General features: G+C 41.7%; 2 protein-coding genes across 6 annotated transcripts in view; one reads left to right on the forward strand and one right to left on the reverse strand.

The window, feature by feature from the left end:
• LOC306798945 (transmembrane channel-like protein 2) overlaps positions 1 to 15,853 on the reverse strand; it is a gene marked incomplete at its 5' end in the record, with an annotated part of 137,372 nt that extends 121,519 nt beyond the window's left edge. Inside the window, 2 exons of the mRNA XM_079299352.1 lie at positions 13,925 to 14,914; positions 15,850 to 15,853. Of these exons, the coding sequence (XP_079155478.1) occupies positions 13,925 to 14,914; positions 15,850 to 15,853 (994 nt within the window). The remainder of the gene's footprint in view (positions 1 to 13,924; positions 14,915 to 15,849) is intronic.
• Positions 14,296 to 22,554, forward strand: part of MYRIP (myosin VIIA and Rab interacting protein) — a 201,264-nt gene continuing 193,005 nt past the window's right edge. For all 5 annotated transcript variants that reach the window (XR_013773557.1, XR_013773558.1, XM_079299932.1 and 2 more), the window contains exon 1: positions 14,296 to 14,673. The gene's annotated coding sequence lies outside the window, so the exon portion shown is untranslated. The remainder of the gene's footprint in view (positions 14,674 to 22,554) is intronic.

Consider the following 22,554-nt stretch of genomic DNA (forward strand, 5'->3'; position numbering starts at 1 on the left):
GCACATCTATTTTTAAAACCTCACAAAGGACTTTGCCCCTGTCCTCTTCAGAGCACATACATGTCAGCATTGCTTGTCACTTTTATTTTCCTCTGACTGGAGTAACTTGTACAGGGAATTCAAGAAGTAAGCAGACAGCCAACATGACATGAGCACTGGCAAGCAGTGATGGCAAACAGCTTTAAGCCATGCTTGGAAAATGTGATTTGTTTTATTTCCTTCTCCTACAATTTTTTTGTTTTGTTTTTTGACTTTGCAATTCTGCTCAGTATTTTGTTAGGGAAATTTCCAGAATCAAGATGTCCTGGAGAAAGCTAAGTGAGGAGAAGCAGAAGCACTGTGAGACAGCTGAAAAGATGAGGTAGGGTCTAGCCCAGTGAGATATGAAAGGTCTGGCCCACAAAAGGTGGCATTGGAACAGCAGGTGCTCTGCAGCCTGAGTACATGGTGAGGAATAACAGAGTTGATCTACTTTTTCATGCTTGTGCAGATGCCACTGAACCCCGCAGTGGAATAGGAGTAGCACCCAAACGAGCTGCCAGGCTGAGGTATGCAGTGCAAACAGGGTTTTATTTGGCGTGAGCTACTGAATGATGGCCACAAGTTAATTGGGGGAAAGGATCGAAGTCATAGAGGGTATTAAACTGGTGGGGTTAAATGTCTATAATTGTATGGAGAGAAATGAGCAATTGGTAGCCAAGCAGGAAGCTCTGGACACAGTTTATTGTGTACCAGGGATGTTTCTCTGGACCTCTTACAATTCCTGCTCCCTTGGTTTAGCAGCATGTGTGTCCTCACTCCCACAAACATCCTGAGCCTGTCTCTCCCTGGTTGCAGAGCACCCCTTCCCTGAGCTCAGCCAGCTCCAGTGGCATTTCATTTTTCTTCTCACAGCTGGCTCCTGATCAGATCCCCTGTGTGTACATGCACCCAGGGCAGGGGGTGTTTTTGCTCATAATCACTGTGCAGATGGTGTCCAGTTGCTCTAAGCACTGTGGGGAATACATGGGCACAGCCACCAGCTTTACCACAGCTGGTGCTGAGAAATCAAAGCCTCGTCTTGCCTGTTTGAGCAGGTAAAGAAGAATTTGGCACCCCCTGCAATCCTTGTCTCTCTTACTCTGTCTCATGGCAAAGCCACATCTGCTCCTGTCAATCATTTCCTCTTCTGAGAAACTGTTTCATTTGGGGGGATTTGGGAGGAAGCAGCCCCTGCTCCTCCTGCTTTCTTGCCCACTCCTTTCACCCTAGCATGCAGAGATGGACAATGTGAGATCAAATGCATTCAAGGGAATGGAAAGCTGTATGCCCCCTGGATACTTTATTAGGACTTCTCACTGACTTCATCAAACTGATGGGTGAGAAAAACCACAGCAGTTTGTAATGCTTTTCAGGGAAACTCTTGAAATTAACTCAACCCACCCAGCCTGATTACATTTCACCATACAGCTGGGAGGTGTGGTTCTGCTGCGTTGAGGCCAGGAGGGTGTGGTGCCAGCACCGCCATGATTAATTATCATTGTTAATGCAATAACAAACTTTCAATTTAAGCATGCAAAGTTTGGGCTATACAATCCCCCAGTGCTTCAGTACAGCCCCAGCCTGTGCTTGCATCCTTTGCTCTTTTGGAGGAATGCTGCACACCTGGCTGCAGAGGGCTAAGCCCCAAGTACCAGGGTTAGCAGGCTGTGATAGCTCTGATTAGCTTCCCCTGAGTGGGAGTAGCGTAAAATAGCTGGGGCTGAGTGGCTGCAGGACTCTGGGTTATGCTGGCATATGTATCCTGGTGTGGGCTGACCTGTCTCACACCTGCCTCAAGATCAATGGTGCAAGAATCTAACCTAGAGACAGGCAGCATCCATACCTTTGCTTCCTCTTGTCTTTGTAGGCACCAGAAGGATCCACAAGTAAGAATATATGCAATATTGCAATTAAGATGTGCTCTGTAACTATTTAATTCTATTGTTTATGGGTTGCTTCCAGAGTATTTCTTTCCTTTCCATGGCCACATGGATTTAGCATTAACTCCTTTATTTTTTTCCTGCCTTGCATCTCCTGGCTACCTTTCCAAATGGTGGTTAGCTTTAAGCACTTGCTTAGACATCCTTGACACTGAGCAAGGCTTCTCTCTTCTATCTTAACACTCTTTTCTCCTCTGACAGCAAGGTTATATACTTTCTCCCACTGTCAAGTATATGATCCTCTAAACTCTTCAACAAACATTGCCATCAAGACTAATGGTGTTTACAGGATGAGTTTTTTACATTCAATTTTAGTAATCTCCCCTGTTTCCCCACTCAAAGAAGCAAACTGCAAGGCTGTGATGGGGGAAAAAAATGCCCTTAATTTTTTAGGCTGGCCCTGGGTTTGCTGAGGCTGTAAAAGGAAAACAACCTTCAGTGCAGAAATTAATCTGGGCTCACCATGAAAACAGCTGTATGATGAACCCCAACTTGGAAACTTCCCCTGTGTCTCTTCTCGTTCTGGTCCAATTGATTCTGCAAACACAGTGGATTCCTGCTCCAGGAATAAAATCCTGAGCCTCCTGGTGCTGTGATGTGGCCACTTGCTGGGATGCAGCAGGGCTGTGCTGGCCTTGGGAGAGCTCAGCATTGAAGGAGATTGGGCTTTCTTCCCATGGCTGAAGGAACCCAGAAACACAAGCCTTCATCAGTGGCAAACAGTGAGGTAAAAGCTTGTCAATGAGTCATGCTGAAAATCAATATTTCCTCTGCAGTTTAAATCATAAGGAAGATGGATGTGTTGGAAGAGAGTATGTTGATATAATGATGTTGAGTATAATCAATGCTGACACCTCCCTGCATTTCATGGGAATACATGGTGGCCTAATCCTGAGAGTATGCAAGTGGGCTTCAGTGTTGGCACATTCACCTCTGTGCTGGCACTGCAGATTAAAGAACACCGGCCCAAAGATAAACCAGGGGCAGTGTGATCAGGTCCTTTGGAAGGAGAACATGTGGTAGAGGAAATTAAGGCTATAATAAGGAAAATGGGGAACCTGAGTGTGCTAGAGCTGTGATCAGGCTGTTATTCATTCTCCCAGTAGGCTGACTGAAGTTCAAGTTGCTGGATTAAAAACATAACTTTTTGAAGGTGTTTTTTTGGTCAGACACATTCCTTGAGCTAGCTCTCTGTGAGAGGAGAGAAAAGCATGAAGAGTGGTAACAGACTGACTGTCATTTGAGCTTAGCCTCTATACAGACTGGTTTCTCTCGAGTAAGGAATACCCAGCCTCGGAAAATTGTGGCTGTTCTTACCACTACAATGTTAAAAATGGCAATTGTCTCACCTTTTCCCATTCATGTGTTCCATTTCGCTCAACAAAGAGCAAACTTCAAACAGCAGTTCGGTCTCAACACTTGAATCACCTGGATTTGTGATTTGTTCTCGTGCTATCACATCAAGCTCAAATCCCTACAGAGAGGAGGTATTTTAAGAAGAAGTAGCATAAATGTAGCCAGACCATTGAAGATGATGTCCTTGTCCATGGACTACAGGGGCATGCAATTCATGAGAACCACAGAGAATGAGCTCCAGGGGCATCATGCTTTCTTTGCTGTAATGCAAACACAAAGGTCAGATTTTAATACAAAAGGTCTTGACATTTCCCATAGGAAATATTCTTTTTCAGACCAGTAGAGGGAGAAATCAGGCCAAAGACATGAATTAGTTTTTTTAGATTTATGAAGGGGGTAAAAAGTCTATTTTATCTCTATAGTTAGAGTGCAAGAACAGTTGTCTGGGTTACTGCTGGGTTCTTTGCTGATGCCCTTTATTATTTCATTCAATAAAAAGCTAAAGAATAGTAACTATGTGTTATAATTTCCTGACTGGGGAAAAAAAAAAGACAATTTAATTTGAGAAGCAAAGTTTTAGTAGTCAGTAGCTCAAAAGTGCACTAGGATTTTTCACAAGGTAAAAAGAAACTATTTTCACATATGAAACACTTGCTGCAACTCAAAAAAGTGAATCTTCTGAAAAGTGTATGTGGTCTAATGTCCCAGAAGACTATTAAAGAATCTTTGAAATAATACAACATAGTAATAAGCAAAATAGTAAATGTAGTCACATACAGATTTTGGAAAGTGGTTGAAGTTATCACTCTCATCCATGATAGATTTGGTACAGCATAGGCAGAGGGGGGTAGAATAACTTGCACATTCAGACCCTACAAGACAAGGAATAGCATTTAGGAGAAAAACCACCAAAGTAATACCCCAGAGGGTAATGAGGCTGTCTGAGACTCAGCTTGCTGGTGCCACTGTTTCAATGTAGTTGCTCAGATACTGAGATTGAGGTATCACTTTCCTAGCACAGTCTATTCCCATTTCCTTGTAGAAACAGGTGTGACTGTCATTTCCAGTGTTGAGTGTATCTTTCCTTCCCTTGGTGTCTATGTGTACTGCAAGTGTCTGAATCTGATTGCATTTTCTTTAAAATGCAAATCTTATCAAACATTAAGAAAAATTTGCAGTAAGCAGCATGATTTTATAGCAGAATGCAGGTGACTGTGTGGCTCTCAAGACTGGCTCCATAGGTAAGCAATACCTTTGGGAAGCTCTGTCCCCTGCCAAGGCCATAGTAAGGGAGCTTCAGAGGAAAAAATCACCTTTGATTTCTACCCAGAGCTGCAGAGGACATTTTATATCCTACCCCAGGTCATTACAGACCTGGAAGAAAAAAATGAGATGTTGTGCAACACAGTAATACACTGGGCTTCAGAGCTGCATTGCAGTGTCCTGATGTTGTTGGAATTTCTATAAAAAGGCCAGAATATTGTTCACTGCTTTGGGATGGAGCTTCTTAGACAAAAGGAGATCCTGTGATTCTGGAGTGGAATGCCAGGGAGGAATCAGACTTTGGTCGAAAACAATGGTGTGACCTCTCCAAAAATGATGTGTGACTCCTGTAAAATGAGAATTTGTTACTACTGAGAGCTCTTGGAAATGTTTTTAGGATTTTTTTTTTCCTATACATCTTTACAATTTTGTCTTACCTAAGTTCAGCTTTTGATTGATGAACTGGTCTCAACCAGAACCTTGGCTGTTTCATTGCTGCTTTTTTTCTTCTATTGATGAAACCAGCTTTTCACATAACTTTTACTTGAAATAAATTTAAGTAGTCCCATATATGAGTAGTAGTCCTGCAAAGTAAGACACAAGTTATAACATGGTCACAGAAGGGAAGTTGGAAAGGTGGGAGGTTATTTTCTGCCTACAGGAATCACTGACTATAGCCTCTCTCATTACTTATTATTATAGTACCATCTCTCGTAAGATATCAGGCACAGTATAAGCAGAGATGGGAAAATTGGAGATTATGTGATTTTTATCTCTTAATCTAGTGACTTTAAAGAGACACTGAAGGAGTCTGGAAAGACCACTCCTGTGTGTATCCATACACAAAAACTCTCTTGGTTAAGATGCCATATTAACTACAATCTATTGGGAAAAGTTTTAGCAGATTTCCTGAAATCTACAGACCTTTCTTTATTAGAATGGCAGGATCTTTGGTCTAAATTTAGTTAATGCTCCAGTGAAGATTAGGAGAACGGATTCCCCCCCTTAACAACTGAACACAGTCCACTGATGTACTTATTTTGTACTTCATTTATACTTTCTATTTCTCTTTCCCTGAGTTCCTGAGATGTGAGGTATCAACTTCCATGTGCATGTGCATTTGGCTCCCTATAATTTTATCAACAAGTGGGAATGAATGTTGAGGTCCTAGAGCTGACCACCAAAGCTGGTGCTCATGCCCTGCTCCTGAGCTGCACTTGGTCAACAAACTGAAGGAATTTTATTATTCAGGTAGCTGGTAAAACACTATGTATTTCTGTCCTTTTATCCTCCCCATTTTCTGTTCAGAGAACCTCATCTCACAGATAAAGTTGTGTCTAGGGTCTATAGGGATCCTGAATTTTCTCTGCTTACCCCTTTGCATTACCTTTCACTTCTCCACTGGCAAAATATCCCCTACCACCAAGTAAAGAACCCTGACAATGCCTTTGAAAATAGAGTAATTTTAAATTCTTTGGCACTTCATGTGGAGATGTTTTAAAATGTTTATGCATGTAGTAGAGGTAAGATTAAGTTGTAAGAAATGGCAATATAGCTGCAAGTGAAACAAATGAACCACAGACATAAAAGCTATAGTCTTACAGCAACACTGGCTTGACAATTTATTTGCTATTCTGCTTGAGGGTTTGGTTTGGTTTTTTTTTTCAAAGAGTTACAGCTTGTGGTAAAGCTATTTGCATCAAGTGCATCAACAAGGTATTAAAGTGTAACTGAAACTATTCCTGTTAATGCCATTTAATACAGACCATCAAATACTTTAGAAGTAATGAAGTCACATAGTGCTCATGGTATTGGGTCACTACGTATAGTTGCTGTGGAAACCTTATTGTTTCTTCTACCACAGCAATATATAATAGTAGGTTTGTGTTTTCAAGGATTATATTCCAAACCATTTCAGAGAAAAATAAATATTAATGACCTTCACCAAAGGTAGTTTCATTTAAAGGAGAGCAAATTTCTCACTTTTCTGTCTCAGGTGTGGTAATAGGAGTGAGGCTGCAATTCAGATGCCACCTCAGGACCACTCCAGCTTTGCTGTTCAGACACAAGGTGATAAAGCTACAGAACCAGGAGCACTTGAAATAAAATGGGCTGAAATCTCCAGTAAGAGGTATTGGCCATCTGCCCTTCCAGAAATCAAGTCATCAAGCAGTGATGGCTGTAACAGCTTATTTACCCATTGATGGAGGCGTGTTCTAAAAGGGTTTGCATACAGAGAAGATTCAAACAATGCCAACTTGTTACAGGGAATGTGGTAGCACGTGTGCAGCACACTGGTACCAACCAGCACATGGAAAACTCACCTGCCCAGGAAGGCTGTTGTTGGCCATGCTCTTCCTAGGTGTATTTAAAGAAAAGCATTGGTCTACAACTTTTTATTTACAGTCAGAGACTAATGCTTGCCCACCTGGGCAGCCACCCTGTGACCCTTCCCAAGTCCTGCTGTGAGGGCCACAGGCATCTTTCCTGACACAGAGGTGCTTATCAGCAAAGAGCCAGTGCATCAGAATAATTTCTCATAAGAATGACCACAAGAAAATAACTGAGGGCTTTCAAAGTGAATCTAAAAGGTTGTTGGGTTAAGATCTGGCTGCAGAACTTTCTGTTCCTGGTATCACAGATGGCCTGGACCCAATAAGACTAACTATTCTCTGTGCTAGATCCTATCTCAGTAAAAAATTATCTATAATTGCTTTAATGACTTTGTTAATGATTCACAGATATCTTATATGTGCTATTTACTCATCTGTCTTCATTACCCCATGGCCTAAAGTGAAGATGCCACCTAGGAAAACAACAATAACTGGCTCCCAAAGGAAAATAAACAGTTTGAGCTCTGCAATTAGACTGGTCTGTCCCCTTATAAACTTAATTAATAGATGTGGGTATTCTGGGTTTTAAAATTCTAGTGACTGTATTTTTATACATTCACCAGGAACTTGCATAAGGAAATGAAGCTCAGTGAATAAATATTTGTCTGGAGTGACACACCCTACTGGTCTGAGAGCTGAGAGTTTCAGAGCTGAGCAGGGAAAGAGGACATATGTCATCTGGGCCTGGGTCTGTGGAGGGTTGGCATATGTCAGTTTGCTCACTGGAAAGGTGGTTCTCATAGGAGTTATAAAAATGAGAATTTCCTGAAGTCTAGCTGTCGTTAGTTGGGGAAGAGTGGAAGGAGTTAAGGAATAAGTCTTGCAGGGCTGATGCTGGTCTTACAGAAGAAGAGTGCATCTGTGCAGTGCCTGCAGCCCTCTGCAAGGACAATGCAAGGTGAAGTGACATGGTCCTGTCAGACACAATACCTTTAAAACAAGATGGAAAAGTAAAACGGCTGATCTGAGGTCCCAAGGCAGAAAAAAGAAACTTGTGTGTATTTGGGACAATCCCTGGAGGATTTGATTTGAATAAAACCACGCAGTCATTTCTGCAGCTTGTGACAGATATAATCCTGCTCCAGTATATCCCATGCTCTTTTGGGGGGAAATTAAATGACAAGAATTTTACTTTGTGTGTGAGAAAATACCAAATAACAAACTGATTAAAGAAAATCCAGGGAGAGGAATTAAAGCATTCATGGGGTAAGCTCTTTGAAACAAGCACAATGTATTTTCTATGTGCTTGTACAGAACAAGCTCAAAGGGTACTGAGCATAATCAAGGCATGTGAGAGGTTGTGCAAGAATATGTCAAACAGTAACACGATTAGATGTGCCAGCATCCAACACATCTACTTTCACAATACTTCGACTCAGTCCTTTTCTGGAATGAGGTGCTGGTAGGCAACTTCCTTTTAATTGCTTTGGCTGTTGCTGCTCTGCATTTGTCACTAAGCTTTGGGCTTGGGAACAGATAAACTATCTTTCTGAAAGAGTCATTGTGGAAATAGCTTTTGCTTGGTAATTTTTATTATAATGTCCATCTCTGTTAGATGTATAATGGAGAAAAGATTCTCAGAATATCTGCTACTACTGCTCTGGGGTAAACCTTACCAGTCAGTGTATCTAACCAACATGGCTCAGAAACATTAATGAACCAGCCTGTGTCATTAGCAAAGAGCTCACCTCACTGTCACCAGACATTTTCACAACATCCATTTTTCCTCAGCCATGTGCTACTGATCCTGAACAGATTAATATCACAGGATAAAGGACTTCAATGCAAGATGGCTGCAAAAAGTTTTGTAAATTTGGATGAAATTGTACCTATTTCCATCCAGTAGTCTAATGGGAAGGAGAAAAAAGTGAGCAAACTTCTTGAAAAGGTGAATTTTCTCTTTGACTCAGAAATAGTTAAATTCTATATCCTCAAACAATTGTTTGGAAAATTCTGGTGATCTGGTTCTCAATGGTTGACCTCATTTCTATTCAGAAATTACTGTCAGGATTAGGGTTTCTAAAAAAAATTTAAAAATAATAAAAAAAAGGATTTCTGAAAACTGCTTTATTCAGGATGTACCAAAATATAATAAGTAAATATAAAGTATTTTAATTTTGACTAATCTTCCTTAAAGGAATTCACTGGTTTTGTATTGCCTAGGATTTTTAAGGATCTGTTCATGAGGATTTGTTACATTATTGCTGTGGTTTTGCTTGTAAAATACAAGCACAGAATTATATAGTGTATACTCTATGCATCTGAGGATAGTTTTTATATATACTGTTATTATAAGGGATAGAAAAGCATTTAAAACTATCACTATCATTTATCAGCTTTAGCCAAAGGCAGTTGGGTTGATGACAACTTAGATTTTAATAACTTCAAAAAATGAAAAACATCAATTTATTTGAATAAGGAAAGCATTTAATAGGTCTTCTTATGAAAAACAACCTTCTAGAATGTGTTCTTGTAGTTTGGCTCTAGGTATCAGAGGTGTTAAATAAAATAAAAAATTCCTGATGACTAGAGAATTGAAGCAATGAACCCAAAAAGAGCTGCAGTCATAATAGTTTTAGATGGGTTTGTTTTAAACCCAAAATTTCACAGTTGTCTGTTGATTCTGGTACAAAGAAATCAAATGAAGCTGAAAGAAAACACCACTAAACACAAGAGATCAAGAGCTAAACCAACACTCTCTCCTGTTTGTTCAGTGCTTGAATCTGTGAAGTCGAATCTGCCTTAATATGAGCATTTTCCTATTTAGCTGGAGACTTGCAAAGTTTTTCTTATTCCTCCCCTGGGCACCACAGAACTTTTCCTCATTTTTTTTAAGTTGTGAAGAAGAGAGTGGAGCTGAGCCATACTAAAGATTCTACCACATCCTCAGTGCCACTTTGCCCAGGACATAAATGCACTTTAAAGAAAAGCACCAGTGGACCACATCCCTCCTGCTGCTAGTTCCCTTTGGATTGATGACTAAGGAGTTATTGCATGAAAGGTGGGGCTAAGTGGAGAAAAAGACTGACATAAAAAATAAATAAAGAAACAAAAAAAACCACCCCCTGAGGACGAAGGACACTTATTTCATGTGTTTCAGACACTGCCAATTCTTCAGGGCAATTGAAGAAGTCACCACACCTATTTAAGAATTTTGTTTTTACTTGTGGAAATGTAGGAGCTTCATCTTGTCCTCACCCATGCCCGTTTGGTGGCAGTCATCAGGGAAGAGCACTAAAAGAGTCTTCATTTCTTTGCATGCAGCTTCAAGCAGACACCTTCAAGCTTGCATTTATGTACCCTGAAAGAATGAGGAAATCTACAGTAACAGCAATACAGCAGCATCATGTTCTCTTCTGCAACTTATTTCCATTCTGATAATTCCCATTCTTTCCAATAATTGTGGAAAGAATTATGTATCATATGTTTTTTCTCTACCATCTCTCTTACTAACTCATATTCCTGTTGTTGCCTTTTCATTGAGCACAAAACCATAATAAAACAAAAAACTCTTCCTTTTCTGTCCCCACACTGGTAATGAATTGTTTTTCTGTATTAGTTACAGTTTGTCTGCAACTGTTTTCATCCCAGTTGTGAGAGTTTGGTAAGTTAGTGTCTTTTCAAGGTGTTAGCTCACCTAAACTCTGCTGCTGCTAGGTAAATCCCAAAACTTCCTCAAGGTGTCTCCTTTGCTAGTGTAGGTATATAACCCTAATCCTGTCTTCTCTCAGCTTTCCTTTTTCTCTTTTCACACTTAGCATTTATCAGCTCCTCATACACTGTGAGGCTTGTGGGGCAGGGAGCATGGCTGCTGAAATCTCCAAAGGAAAGTCATGGCAAAGTGCAATATCAAATGTTATGCCATACATACTAAGTGCTGTTAAAAATGTATCCATTCTTTTCAGTTCTTTCTTTTCTCACTAATTTTCTTATGGCAATGAATAACTGAACTATTTTGACTTATTTATAACAATACTCCATGTTTTGCATAGACACTTTGTAAAAGGATTTATGTTTATGAAGTTCTTTAAGACTCTAAGATAAAAGCTTAGAATGAGTTCCAAGTTATTACCATAAAATTGTTAACTACACTTTGTGAAAAGACAGAGGCCTTAAGAGGTCAGTTGAAAGCAAGAGAAACTTAATTACTTATTACTGTCTTTCCTTGCTGCCCTGAGATACCTGGAATCAGTAGGCTGGAATAAATTCATAACTGGCCCCTGTGGCTGACACAGCAGCTGGTGGCTTTTCAGCAGGTACTGTCCACATTTTCATCTCCAATTTCCCTCATAAAATCCCTACTTTTATCAAGAAGGTTGGGACACTCAGAAAGCAAACTTCACAAAGTCCTCCTGGAGTGGTCTGTGATTGTCAATGAACAATCCAGCATGACTGTACACACTGGCTAACATCATATTTCTGCATCCCCTTGTGTGTCCTCTGATGGAATACCAAACCAGCAAAAATCTTATTTTCCCAAAAAACAATTTATTTGAAGGTTTTGTAACAATCATATACTGTACAAAAATGGCCAAAACTCCTGATCATGTGAGCTGTGCTCCAAACATCTTCCTGTGGCTGGTAGCCCCACTCCATGGATGCACTCTCTTTATAGACTGGGACCTCCTACCCAGAGCTGCTGCTGTCAGGCTAAGGCAGGTCCCACAGGTCCTGGCAGCCTGCCCTGACCTCCTTACACCAGTGCAGCCAGCTGGTTACACAGGCTTGGGGACAGCCTGAAGAGTCACCTGTTTGTGGCCACAAGCATTACTGGATTTAGTGCTGAGCATTCCAAGCAATATCAGCTTGCTTAATTCAGTCTGCATTTGGATGACTTTTTTTCTTTATGGAAAAAGGCTGTATTGTGACAAGAGAAACTTGCCACCAAGAAAACACATTATTTTCTTGTCCTGCACCCCATTATTACCAGATCTGCCTCCCATTTTTTACAAGATTTTTCCCATGCTGCTGCCTAATCAGCACCATATAGCAACATGGTTCTGTTACTACAGATGCCTTTCCTGGATCTGACTTTTTTTTGCTTCTCTCCACACTGAGGTTATTATCACTGAAAGACTGCAGGGTCTGTAGTTTAACCTAACTGTTGTGAATATATGGAGAACTGGGAATTTCAGAGCTATAGGATATGAGACAAGAATGCAGGGCAGTTTTCTTTCCCTGATGACTGCTCACTCCTGCCAGTATCCCTTGCACCTCTCAGTGTCCTGCTCCTCTCTGCAGCTGTCAGGCACTGTGTGGGAAGGTGCTTGGGCATGTGTTGGTTGCTCTTGGAGTAAAAATTCCCATGCCACCACTAGGGACTTATCTTTGGCTGCATAGTTTCTCTTCCTTCTGTTTATTCCACATGCTTATTTAGATAGTTATTTAAATTAGTCAATGGCTGTGTCTCATGAGATTGCAGGGAAAGTGGCATATCTCAGTTTATCCCTTATGATTTGACCTATAAGGGTGAAAAAGAGATTTTATGCAGGTTTGGGGTTTTTTTGTATTTATTCTGTAGTTGGTTTTTTTGTTTGTTTGTTTGTTTTTGGTTTTTTTACTGTGAATGTCATCCATCAAAAATATTTCCTACAGATGCAAAGAGGAGTTGATTTCTCTCCAAGTGAGACACCAAAATCTGGTGATGAGGACAAATAGGGCATCCAACAAGTAGGGTGGGGGTAAAGTCAAATAGAGAAGTCCAGCACAATATCCACAAGGCGATTACAGTATTTCTTAACTTTTGCTTTGTTGCCTTTCCCCTCTTTTAGTGACACTGTCAGTTGTCAGGCTGGCTTAGCTGTGCTACAGATTAATACCTTCCCCATGGAGTACAGTAAAAGCATGTAAATGCAAACATGTAAAAATATACTGATTTACATGTAAACATGTAGAAACATATTGATTGTTGTACTGGTGTGGAATGGAAGAGCCTCAAGTCCAATGCTTTATCTCCAGTGGAGAAGAATGTGAGATATTACCTTGAAAGGAAAAAAAAAACTCTCTGTGTACCTAATTGCAGAATGTTGAGGCAAGGTGAGACATTACTCTTGGACTCAATATTAGCTTAGTAGCTTGAGCGTGAGGAGCAGGATCTCAAACACTTTCATCTGTTTCACCTCATGGTTGTATAATCATAACCATTATAGAATTATGGTATTGGTGGCTGACTTTAAAACATTATTCTTCCAGTGTTTCAGCTGGAAGATTGGAGAGGGGTTTCTATCCAGATGTTTTTTCAATTATTAAAAGTGCTCAAGTGTGTTATTGATCACCCTTCAAACACAGGCAATATATGACCTGTTAAGTCAATCCTTGATTTGTTGCCATGCCATGTTGCTCTTGAAACAATGTTACTGCTGAAAATGACAGCTTCTTTTTCTTGTTTTTATTTAAAGAAGTAAGAAGTTTCTCCAATTTGTGAAACACTGAGACATGCATTTACCTATAGATGTGTTTGGGAAATACCAAATGATGTTTGATGCAGAGTAGTCCATAAAGTTGTTTTTGTTTGTTTTTTGCATACACATTTAAAATGAATGTGATGTCTGCCTCACAGAGTGACACCCATTTTACTAACACAGGCAAGTGTAGGTTAGCATAGAGGTAAACAGTTCCTATACCATTTCATTTGTAATACCATGAAATCCGTGTAAACAAAAATACTCTCCCAGAAAATATTTTCTTAGAAAACGTGCCAAAATTTATTGAATTCATCTGTCTTGACAGAGCACTTCAGCTGAGATCAAATAAATCCATACCTTGCAGTGAACAGCTGCAGCTATTTAAAAATGAAGTTAAGCAACCATGGGGGAGGAAAAAAAAAAGGAGCAAAAAATAATGCCAAGGGAAAACTAATCACCCTGATACAATACAATCTGCAGTGATTCAGGACAGAAAAAAGCACTTCCACGTTACAGCGGTGACTCACAGATGAGCTGAGTGACTGACCAGGCCGCACCTTCCTTATGACTGCCCGGTGCGCCGCATCCATACGGATGGAATTCTCGCCCGTTCCCAGCAACCGGCCTCCCTTTTCCTTAGCTAGACACTCGCCACCGCACCGCGGCAGGGCGCAGACAGGCGCTGCACCTGTGCCTCCCCCTGCCTCGCCCGGCCAGCGGGGGACGGGCCGCAGGTGACCCCCGGCAGCTGCGAGTGTGACAGTGACAGCGGCGGCGGCCCCGGGAGCCCGCTGCTCGCCTGCCGGGGGCGCAGCTCTGGGGATGGATGCGGCGGGAGCGCGGAGGTGCGCGCAGCTCCCGCCCCTGCCGGGCGCGCCGCCCCCGCCCCCGCCCGGCCCCTTGCCGGCGATTGGCGGCGGCGCCGGGCAGGTGCCGGTGCGCGGCGGGAGCTGCCGCCGCCGGCACCGCGGCAGCACTCGGTGGCGCGTCCGGCGGGGCGGGCTGAAGGCGACGGCGACAGCGACAGCAGCAGTAGCGGCGGCAACAGCGGCACCACCACCAGCAGCAGCGGCAGGAGGAGGAGACAGCAGCTCTCGCCTTGAGCCGGCCGGTGCGCAGCGCAGCGGGACCGGGGCACCTGTGCCCAGCGGTGGCCGGAGGCCGGCGCGGGGCAGCCGCAGACCCCGCCGTGCCTGAGCCACGGGGCGCAGCGCCGGCGGAGGCTCTGCCCGTGCCCCAGCTGGAGCGCTTCCCGCCCGCCTGCCATTGTGGTGCAGCCCTCGCACTTGGCCGGGGGTGAGTACGGCCGGGCTGGGCTGGGCTGGGCTGGGCTGGGGTCCCCCTGCCGCGGCATTGCGGGGCCGGCCGGCGCTGCGGGGCCGAGGTGCGGGGCCGCATCGCCCGTCGGGGCCAGCCGGGCTGGGGCCGGGGCCGGTGGCCCCGCGGCGCTGGGAGGGGTCGGGCGGGGCCGGGGTCGGGGTCGGGCTGGTGGCCGAGGGGCCGCCGCCCTCCGCGGCGTTCGGGGACGAGGCGGCCGCTGCTCCGCGGCATTAGCTGCGCTTTAATTAGCGGACAGATGTCTGAGCCGCTTCGTGGTGTTCTGCTGGCCGCGTGTCTGTTGGAGCGCTGTCACTGCAGTGCATCATCATCTTCATCATTATCGTCGGAGTGTTTTACTCTTGATCAACTTCCCCGGGAGCCCGGGGAGGGTTTCAGCGTGGCGCTGCCGCTGTCCTCGTTTCATGGGAGCATCCCGCCACGCTGCGCTTGTAATTTATGCCTCCGATAGAAGCAGCGTGCGTTTTCCTAGTATCAAGGTCAGTTTATCGTAACTGCTGAGGAAAATACCATATGGCTCAGACTGACTTTTCTTAGGGAATCTAATTAAGTAGGAGCCTGTGTTGTGCTGGGATTTGTGTTATGTTTCAGGCAAGCGTAACCGCATTAGATTGCAAAATGCCTTATAGCGTGTGTGTTCCTCCTCGAGAGTGTTTGCGGGGACATTAACTGTAACTAGCAATCTATTTTGACAAATTATGTTTTTTGCCTCGTACCTACCATTTGACTATTTCCCGCATTTTTGAAAATGTGGGTAGCTGCCTTGCTATGGAGCCAGGAGTTTTTTAGAATAGGCACAGCTAAGATTTTAGCAATAAAGGCTTTTGGTCATTCCTCTTGTAAGCCTTTTCTGGAAGGCTAGAGAGAGAGAATGGAGGGATAGTTAGTCTAGTTTTCATATTACCAGACGTCTTTCTGATTTTGGTGGACAAAACTGGACAGATTTTTATAGTTGCTTATTTATGGTGATAGCTGCTCTCTGTAAACTGCATCGAGACGACTGACGTAGCCCCTGCTGTTAAACGTCAAACAGTAGGGTTCGCCGCTTAATTCTACCTTTAGAAAGTGAACAGAGCTGTTCAAAAAGCAGAAAAATCTGTATCTTATACATAGCCCTTCAGGCTAATGCCTTACCCATCGTTACTCAGGTATCGGATTGTATCAGAGCGTATTTACTGATGCCTTATGACCAAGCATCTAAAAAGGTACTTGCCTCTCCTGTAGCCTTCCAGGCAATTTGTCAGGTAACTTAGCACAGTGCAGTCAGAACCCGGGGAGTAGCGTTTTCAATACCTGTGATACATTAATTGCCAGTGCTGAGAATGCACACAAGTCAATTCCACCGTAGTTGTCCTCACAGAGGTAAGACATACTTAGAGCACTGCACCCTGTGGCAGGATTTGCCTCTTGGACCTGCTGCCTATTCAAATGACACAATATTGTCCTTTCAGGCAGGGTAATGCTTTTTTTGTCTTTATGTGAATCAGTGCTGTCTGGATCTAGAAAACTGAGTTAGAACTTTCATTTATTTTCCTGAGTTGGTTTCTTCCTTCCACGCTAACCTGATGAATACATCTGAGTGCATTGCATAGAGTGTACCCGAGTGTATGAACACAGTAGGAACTCACCTTTCTCACTTCATGCTTGCAGTAAACAGAACACTTGAATGGGTTGTATTTAAATAAAGGAAAGAAATCCCCGAAGTATGCATGGGTGATGATGAAGAAAGGCTGAAGTGCACTATTGTTCATAAACAGTACCTTGGTATGAAAATGCGACTCCTTTGTATTGCTGCCAACATTAACATGCCCTATTGTTATAAGACTGAAAACCGTGGTTTGGCAGTGTAAACCACCTTAACTTGCCCTTGGAAAGCTGGACAAGTTGAAAGAAACTAGCTGACTATAATTCCATGAAAACCACAGGGATGGCTTTTCTCATTGAGAAAACCCATTCAATTGTTTGAGCAGATTAATGCTGCCTTCCTGTGGAATGCTTTATTCATCTTCCTTTTGGATTCAGGTAGGTTATTTTTTTAGACAGATCTTGAGAGATAATAAAGGCTTCTGGCTTACCTGTGAACCACTGACAGCCAGAGAATAAAACACCTCCAGGTTTCTTATACTCAGAGATTTATAGCAGCTTACTTTCAGAAGCAGCTTTTAGGGCTTAAAGGATGAGGACGATGACTGCTATATTTTGGTAAAGCACACCACACTATTCCTCAATTTACCAAATAAACTTCACCTTTATGATAAAACCAGGCAATTTTACAGATGGGCTAAATACAGTGTAATCTGATAAGAGTTCAAGCAGTGGTTGAGTTTTGAGCATCTCTTTGAGAGATTGGTCAAAGATGCCTGTATCCAAAATTTTGTGAATTTACAGAAACCCAAGAGGAAAACCTCCCATATGAGTCTGATACACCAGTAAGTTCTGTCACTCATATTGTAGGCTGTTGATTATGATGTGTTTGCTATTTAACTTTGAGTTAAAACGTGCTTTATTTATTTTTTTTAATTGATCTTGTAAAAATTGCCACACTGTATTTTTTTAAAACTTCATTTTCTGTTATAAGCATTATGCTTGGCATTCTGTGTCCTGAAGATAGATTAATAAAGCACACTGTAGTGGAAAGCAGTTTAATGAATTACCTTAGAAGCTTTATCATAGATGAAGAGGGTATAAAAACTGCAGTGGCTTGATTGGTCAAAAGGTAATATCAGCATCTTATAAGAATGAGAGATTTTTAGATCTTATACATACTCTTCAGGAAATAGTAACACAATAAATTTCCAGGCCAATGTGCATTAAATTTCACCAGCATGTATACATATACATGTACATATACATATTTTGAAGTAAAATGTCTCATCTAGCAAGTTTTTACTGACCAATTAGCCACAGAACTGGGTAAAAGAAACAAAATCTCTTGATCTCTTGCTACCTTTTATTACCTTTGTGCTTCATTTACCTTTTGATCCACTGATGATCATAAAAGGAAAAAACTAATATTGATATTTGGTATTATTGGAGTTGTTACTATTACTGGTTGATTTAAGATATAAAGCACTACCATAGGAAATGAAATACACATTCTTCAAGGCAAAATAAAACATCACCCATTGGAGTGGAGCTGAGTACTGTGAAGATTAATCTTGATGAGGCACTTTCAATGGCATTGTCCCTGTTGGCTGATGGCAATCAATTAAGTAGTTTTCCTATGTTTTGCTGGCATTGACTGGCAGGCAGGCAACTCTATCCTATTCTCTTGCTGAACACCCAAGCTCAAGTTCTGCTGTGTAGCAGAAGGAGCAAGAAGGACGCTTCCTTGCAAAATGTGCTGCTTACTGATGGAGAAGAATAAATGGGTCAGCCATAGTTTCTGAATTAAGTCTGTTTTAAGGGTGCTGAGGTAATTTTCTGTAAAAAGTGAAATGTAATAGCTTCTTGTCATAGCAGTCTGAAGCATAGTCTCATTCAAAGGCCATTAAAGTTCATAGCATTCCCACTGTCTTGAGTGAGTCTTGAAGCCAGGCAATAGCCTGAAATCTTTGGGGTTTTTTAATAACAAAGCAGTCCCTTCCCCAGCACCCTCCACCTGTCTCTATGCAGAACAATAAGTGGTTCTGCTGTTGTAAACCAACTTTCTGCTCTTAGAGGAAGACAGTACATAATCTGTTTTCTTGGGAGCAAAATACAGTTATAACTAGTGGAATAAACTTTCTGTTCTGCTCTTGTGATGAGTTTTATCTCTTCTGAAACTAATATGAGAGCTTCTTTGCTTACTAGGCATTACTTATGGGACAGAAGATGTTTTTAATGGGGCTTACTTCTGGCCCTTTTCAGCTGTAAAAACAGGGTTTTGTGTCTCAGGGTAGTCCAAAATGAAAAATGCTGGTTTGTGCCATCAAGAGTAATTGCTACAGCGTGGATGTGTAGTGTATGATTTAAGTGCAGTTGACAGGAATGCAACTAGCACTGACCTGAAATACCTCAAATTTCAGAGATGTACCTATTTTCTAACCATTGTTAATCTTGAAATGCATTGATTCCTTTTTTCCCCCCATACAAGAACTGATCCTTTTGCCCCTCAGAGATCATCCCCAGGAGTGCTTGTACCTTTCTGGAAGTTATCTCAGCACTTGCATCTAGCTGTCATAAGTACTTTGGTATTTGTTTGTCAGACCGTGACATGAATTTAAGTTAAATCACAGTACATGATTTGGAGCACAATCAGGTTTCAAAAAGAGCTTTGGGGAGGATTCAAAATAGTGATGTTGTTTTTCACTATATCAGCTGGTCCTGATATAAAAGTCAGTGACAAATATTGTCCATGTGTTGATCACTGCAAGCACAGAAACTATGAATTGAGTCCCAAATGAGAAGAAATCAGTTCACCTCTAGAGGAGGGTAAGTCTGATTATTCCATCTACCACTTATTTTCTAATATTTAGTGATGAGGTTTCATATTTCTGCTCCAAGGTAGTATCACAAGTGAAAAAGAGGCAAATCATTGGAAATACTGTGGACTTGGGTTCCATGCATAGTTAAGTGGGGAGCTGTAGTTAGTTCATAAAGGTGGTGGCTTAACTTGATTATGTTGTTCAAATAATAAGTTCAGTGCAACTCAAAAAGGTGTCTGTGCTAGCTGGATGATATCCTGAATCTGTAAGAAGATGAACTGGTTCTGTAGTTTAAACTAAAGGAGCAGTGACACTGCTCCAGTTTGGATCCCAATATCAGTGAAGCAGCAGTCAAAACCTAACACTGAGGCTGGCCCTTGAACTCCAGAAAGTGGCTGACCATGTATTATGCTTGAATATAAACATTCTTTATTTGTATAAACTTATGATCCAGAACTTCAGATTTGTGTTTATTGGTCTAGGCCCAGGTTATCTCCATGTTGTGCAGTGTCAATATAGAAAAAATTCAGCTGAACACTGGTCTGCAGCAGAGCCTCTTCTGAGCACAGTGTGGAGAAGGTTCCAGTGTCAACAAACAAATCCATTAACTCCCCCACCTGACAGATTAACCCAGCTGCTTTGGTTTTTAGAGGCTTTCTACAGCTCTGGCTCTATTTTACTCTTGTTTTATACCACTTGACAAATGGTTATCTAAACAAACCAAAGACAACATGCTACTGAAACCCTTTTTACAGTGCACAGGGCATATGTTGTGTGTCAGTCAACTACAGCTCGTCACAAAGTCTCAGTGAAATGGGACATGTGGCTTTATACATGTCACTTCATTGTTGTATATCTTATGATTCTTGCTTTTCAAGGTTAAATCAGGGTTGGAAGCACTTTGCAGGTGTCACAGTGAATGTGGAAGGCAGAGTCTTAGAAATTTATTTTAGCTTTTTGTTTTGTTAATTTACTTGCTAATCTGTAAAATTCAGTAATTTGCAGTGGGGTTTCCTGTCAGTGTTTGAATTAACAGTGATTTACTGTATTAAATTTGTTTTCACATCTGGCAGCAATAGAGAATACTGCTTCATTGTGGCAACTGCTGTTGGAAGGATTTTCTTACCTCTAAAAATAGACCTTTTGTCCTTCTAGTCCTGCAGAAAGATTCTCTCAGTGAAAGTTTAGTTCTTGGATAAATCTAGATTGTATGTTCATGGGTGGTATTTCTTAAGAGAGATGAGGGATATCAATTAGTGCAACAGATATTGTAGGAAAACAAATCCATTTTACTGTGTAGGATATTTTAAGTATGGCTGTGGTATGTTTGCATATCAGTTAGATTTTATGTTACAGGTGTTTTGGTAGCAGTCAAGCAATCCACTCTTAATTGTTTACTTTTGTAGTTTGCATGGATTAATCTTAATATGGCTTTCAAATCATGATTAGTTTATTAATTTATCATAACTTCTTTGCCTATATTAAATGAAATGCAGAATTAAATGCAGATGTAAAATGTGTAGTGCTTCCAGAGCTTTTCACAAAAGCTTCACCTTTTCTCTCAGTGTTTTTTTCCCATATTATAGATGTTAATAACTGAGATGAGAAGCCTTATCACCACTTAACCCAGTAGTGATGCTTTGGCATTTTAAAGTTGAAAAACTTACCTTAGTGGATTTATTTTCTTGGTTAGTTTATTGAGTGTTATCTGTAGGAGACTCCTCTCTAGTTAAAAAGTATAAAAGCTAAAACCCAAGGCATAATATCTAACAAATAGTGACTGCTGTGGTACTGGGGAAAGCATATAACTTTGATACTTGTCATTTGCTGCTCCACAGTTTGTTTGGTAGGGGACCTTCTGTACCTTTCTGTTGCTTCAGGTCATACAGAAGACAGGATGTTGGTATCTGTAATAGAGATCTGCAGAGTAATATCCAGGATGGATCAAGTTGTAAGGGACTATTTGGTCAATCTACTCAAGCTGGGCCATCCTAGGATAGCACAGGATTGCATCCAGATTGTTTTTTGAGTATTCCTGGTGAGGGAGACACCACAACCCATCTGGGCAATCTGTTCCAGTGTGTGATCACCTGCTTGAAGAAGTTCTTCCTCATGTCCAGGTGGAACTTCCTGTGCATCAGTTTCTGCCCTTTGCCTATTGTCCTGTTGCTTGGCATCATTGAGAGGAGCCTGGAACATCCTCTTGGACCCCTCTCCCCAATTCAGATATTTACAGGCATTGATGAGGGCTTCTCTCAGTTGTCCTCCAGAAGGAGGGAGATAAATAATTAAGCCTTCCCAGACTTAATATGGCATTGAACCTGAGTTTTTCTGGGTGCCAGTACAGACAGTGTATTTACACTGGTGGAGTGAGTGCTCACTTCTCTGCCTGCCTCTTAGGATGAGAGAGAAACCCAGCAATTCTTTGAAGGAACCATGAAGTATTCACTGTTTCTTTCATCTCCCTTCAATCCTTGTGGCTCATTTGAGGGCCTTAGATTGTGAAACACTGGGACTGCAGGTGTCTGAGGAGATGTGTAATGCAGCACCAGGTTGGTGAATGTGTTTTTGCATCCTCACCCTTGAGCTAATGCTGAAGGCAGAGGTAGGAGTACAAATGAGCTTTTTGTTTAGTATTCTCTTCATGCTGGCTCAAGCTTAGCAAGTACAGTGTGAAGCCTGATTTGCCAGATGTGTTCTGGTCTGTGTTTAGATGCAAAGGTGGAAGAGGCATGACTTGGTTCAGTGGCTGCTGCTCTCTCTGTTCAGGGAGTCTGAGCACTTAGAGTTAAGCTCTGAGCCCCACTTTGCAGGTTGGGCATTCGAAGGGAATGTAAGCACCCTGCAGTGCTTACAGATGTGCAAATTTCTGATTGTGTTGGAATCTTTGGGATCAGTTGTATTCTCCAAGTGCACATGCTGGCCTTCTTGCTGGCCTGTGATGGTTCACTCTGGAGTTGGTTGGCAGTCCATTACAATAATGAGCTGGATTTCATGCTTTAGATTGAAGGCACATGGAGAAGAGGCAAATCATCCAAGATACAATTGCATGTCAGCATATTACTGCTCCAATTTTGTCTTTTTCTTGAAGCTGTCTTCTTCATTTCTGGAAGAGTGATAGTCAGTCTCACACAATCAGAATACTGTCAGACCCATCATCTTTACCCATTCTTCCATAAGACATTTGCTACTAAATAGAGAAAATAGAGCTGAACATGATTTGCCTAAATTCAGCATAAACAAGGGAAGAGGAGTCTGCAGTAAAATGAGAATATAATCAGAAATCCACTTAAATATTAAATATAAAATCAGTATATGCCTATGATCAGATAGCCTATGATCTTTAGCAGCTGTAGGGAAAAAATTTTGGTAATACTTTAGTTCTGTTTTACCAGTGAGTAGATTATTCTGGTCCATCAATTTAGCTTTTGTA

This window comes from Erithacus rubecula, assembly GCF_903797595.1.
Source record: "Erithacus rubecula genome assembly, chromosome: 3".
Taxonomy (NCBI): domain Eukaryota; kingdom Metazoa; phylum Chordata; class Aves; order Passeriformes; family Muscicapidae; genus Erithacus; species Erithacus rubecula.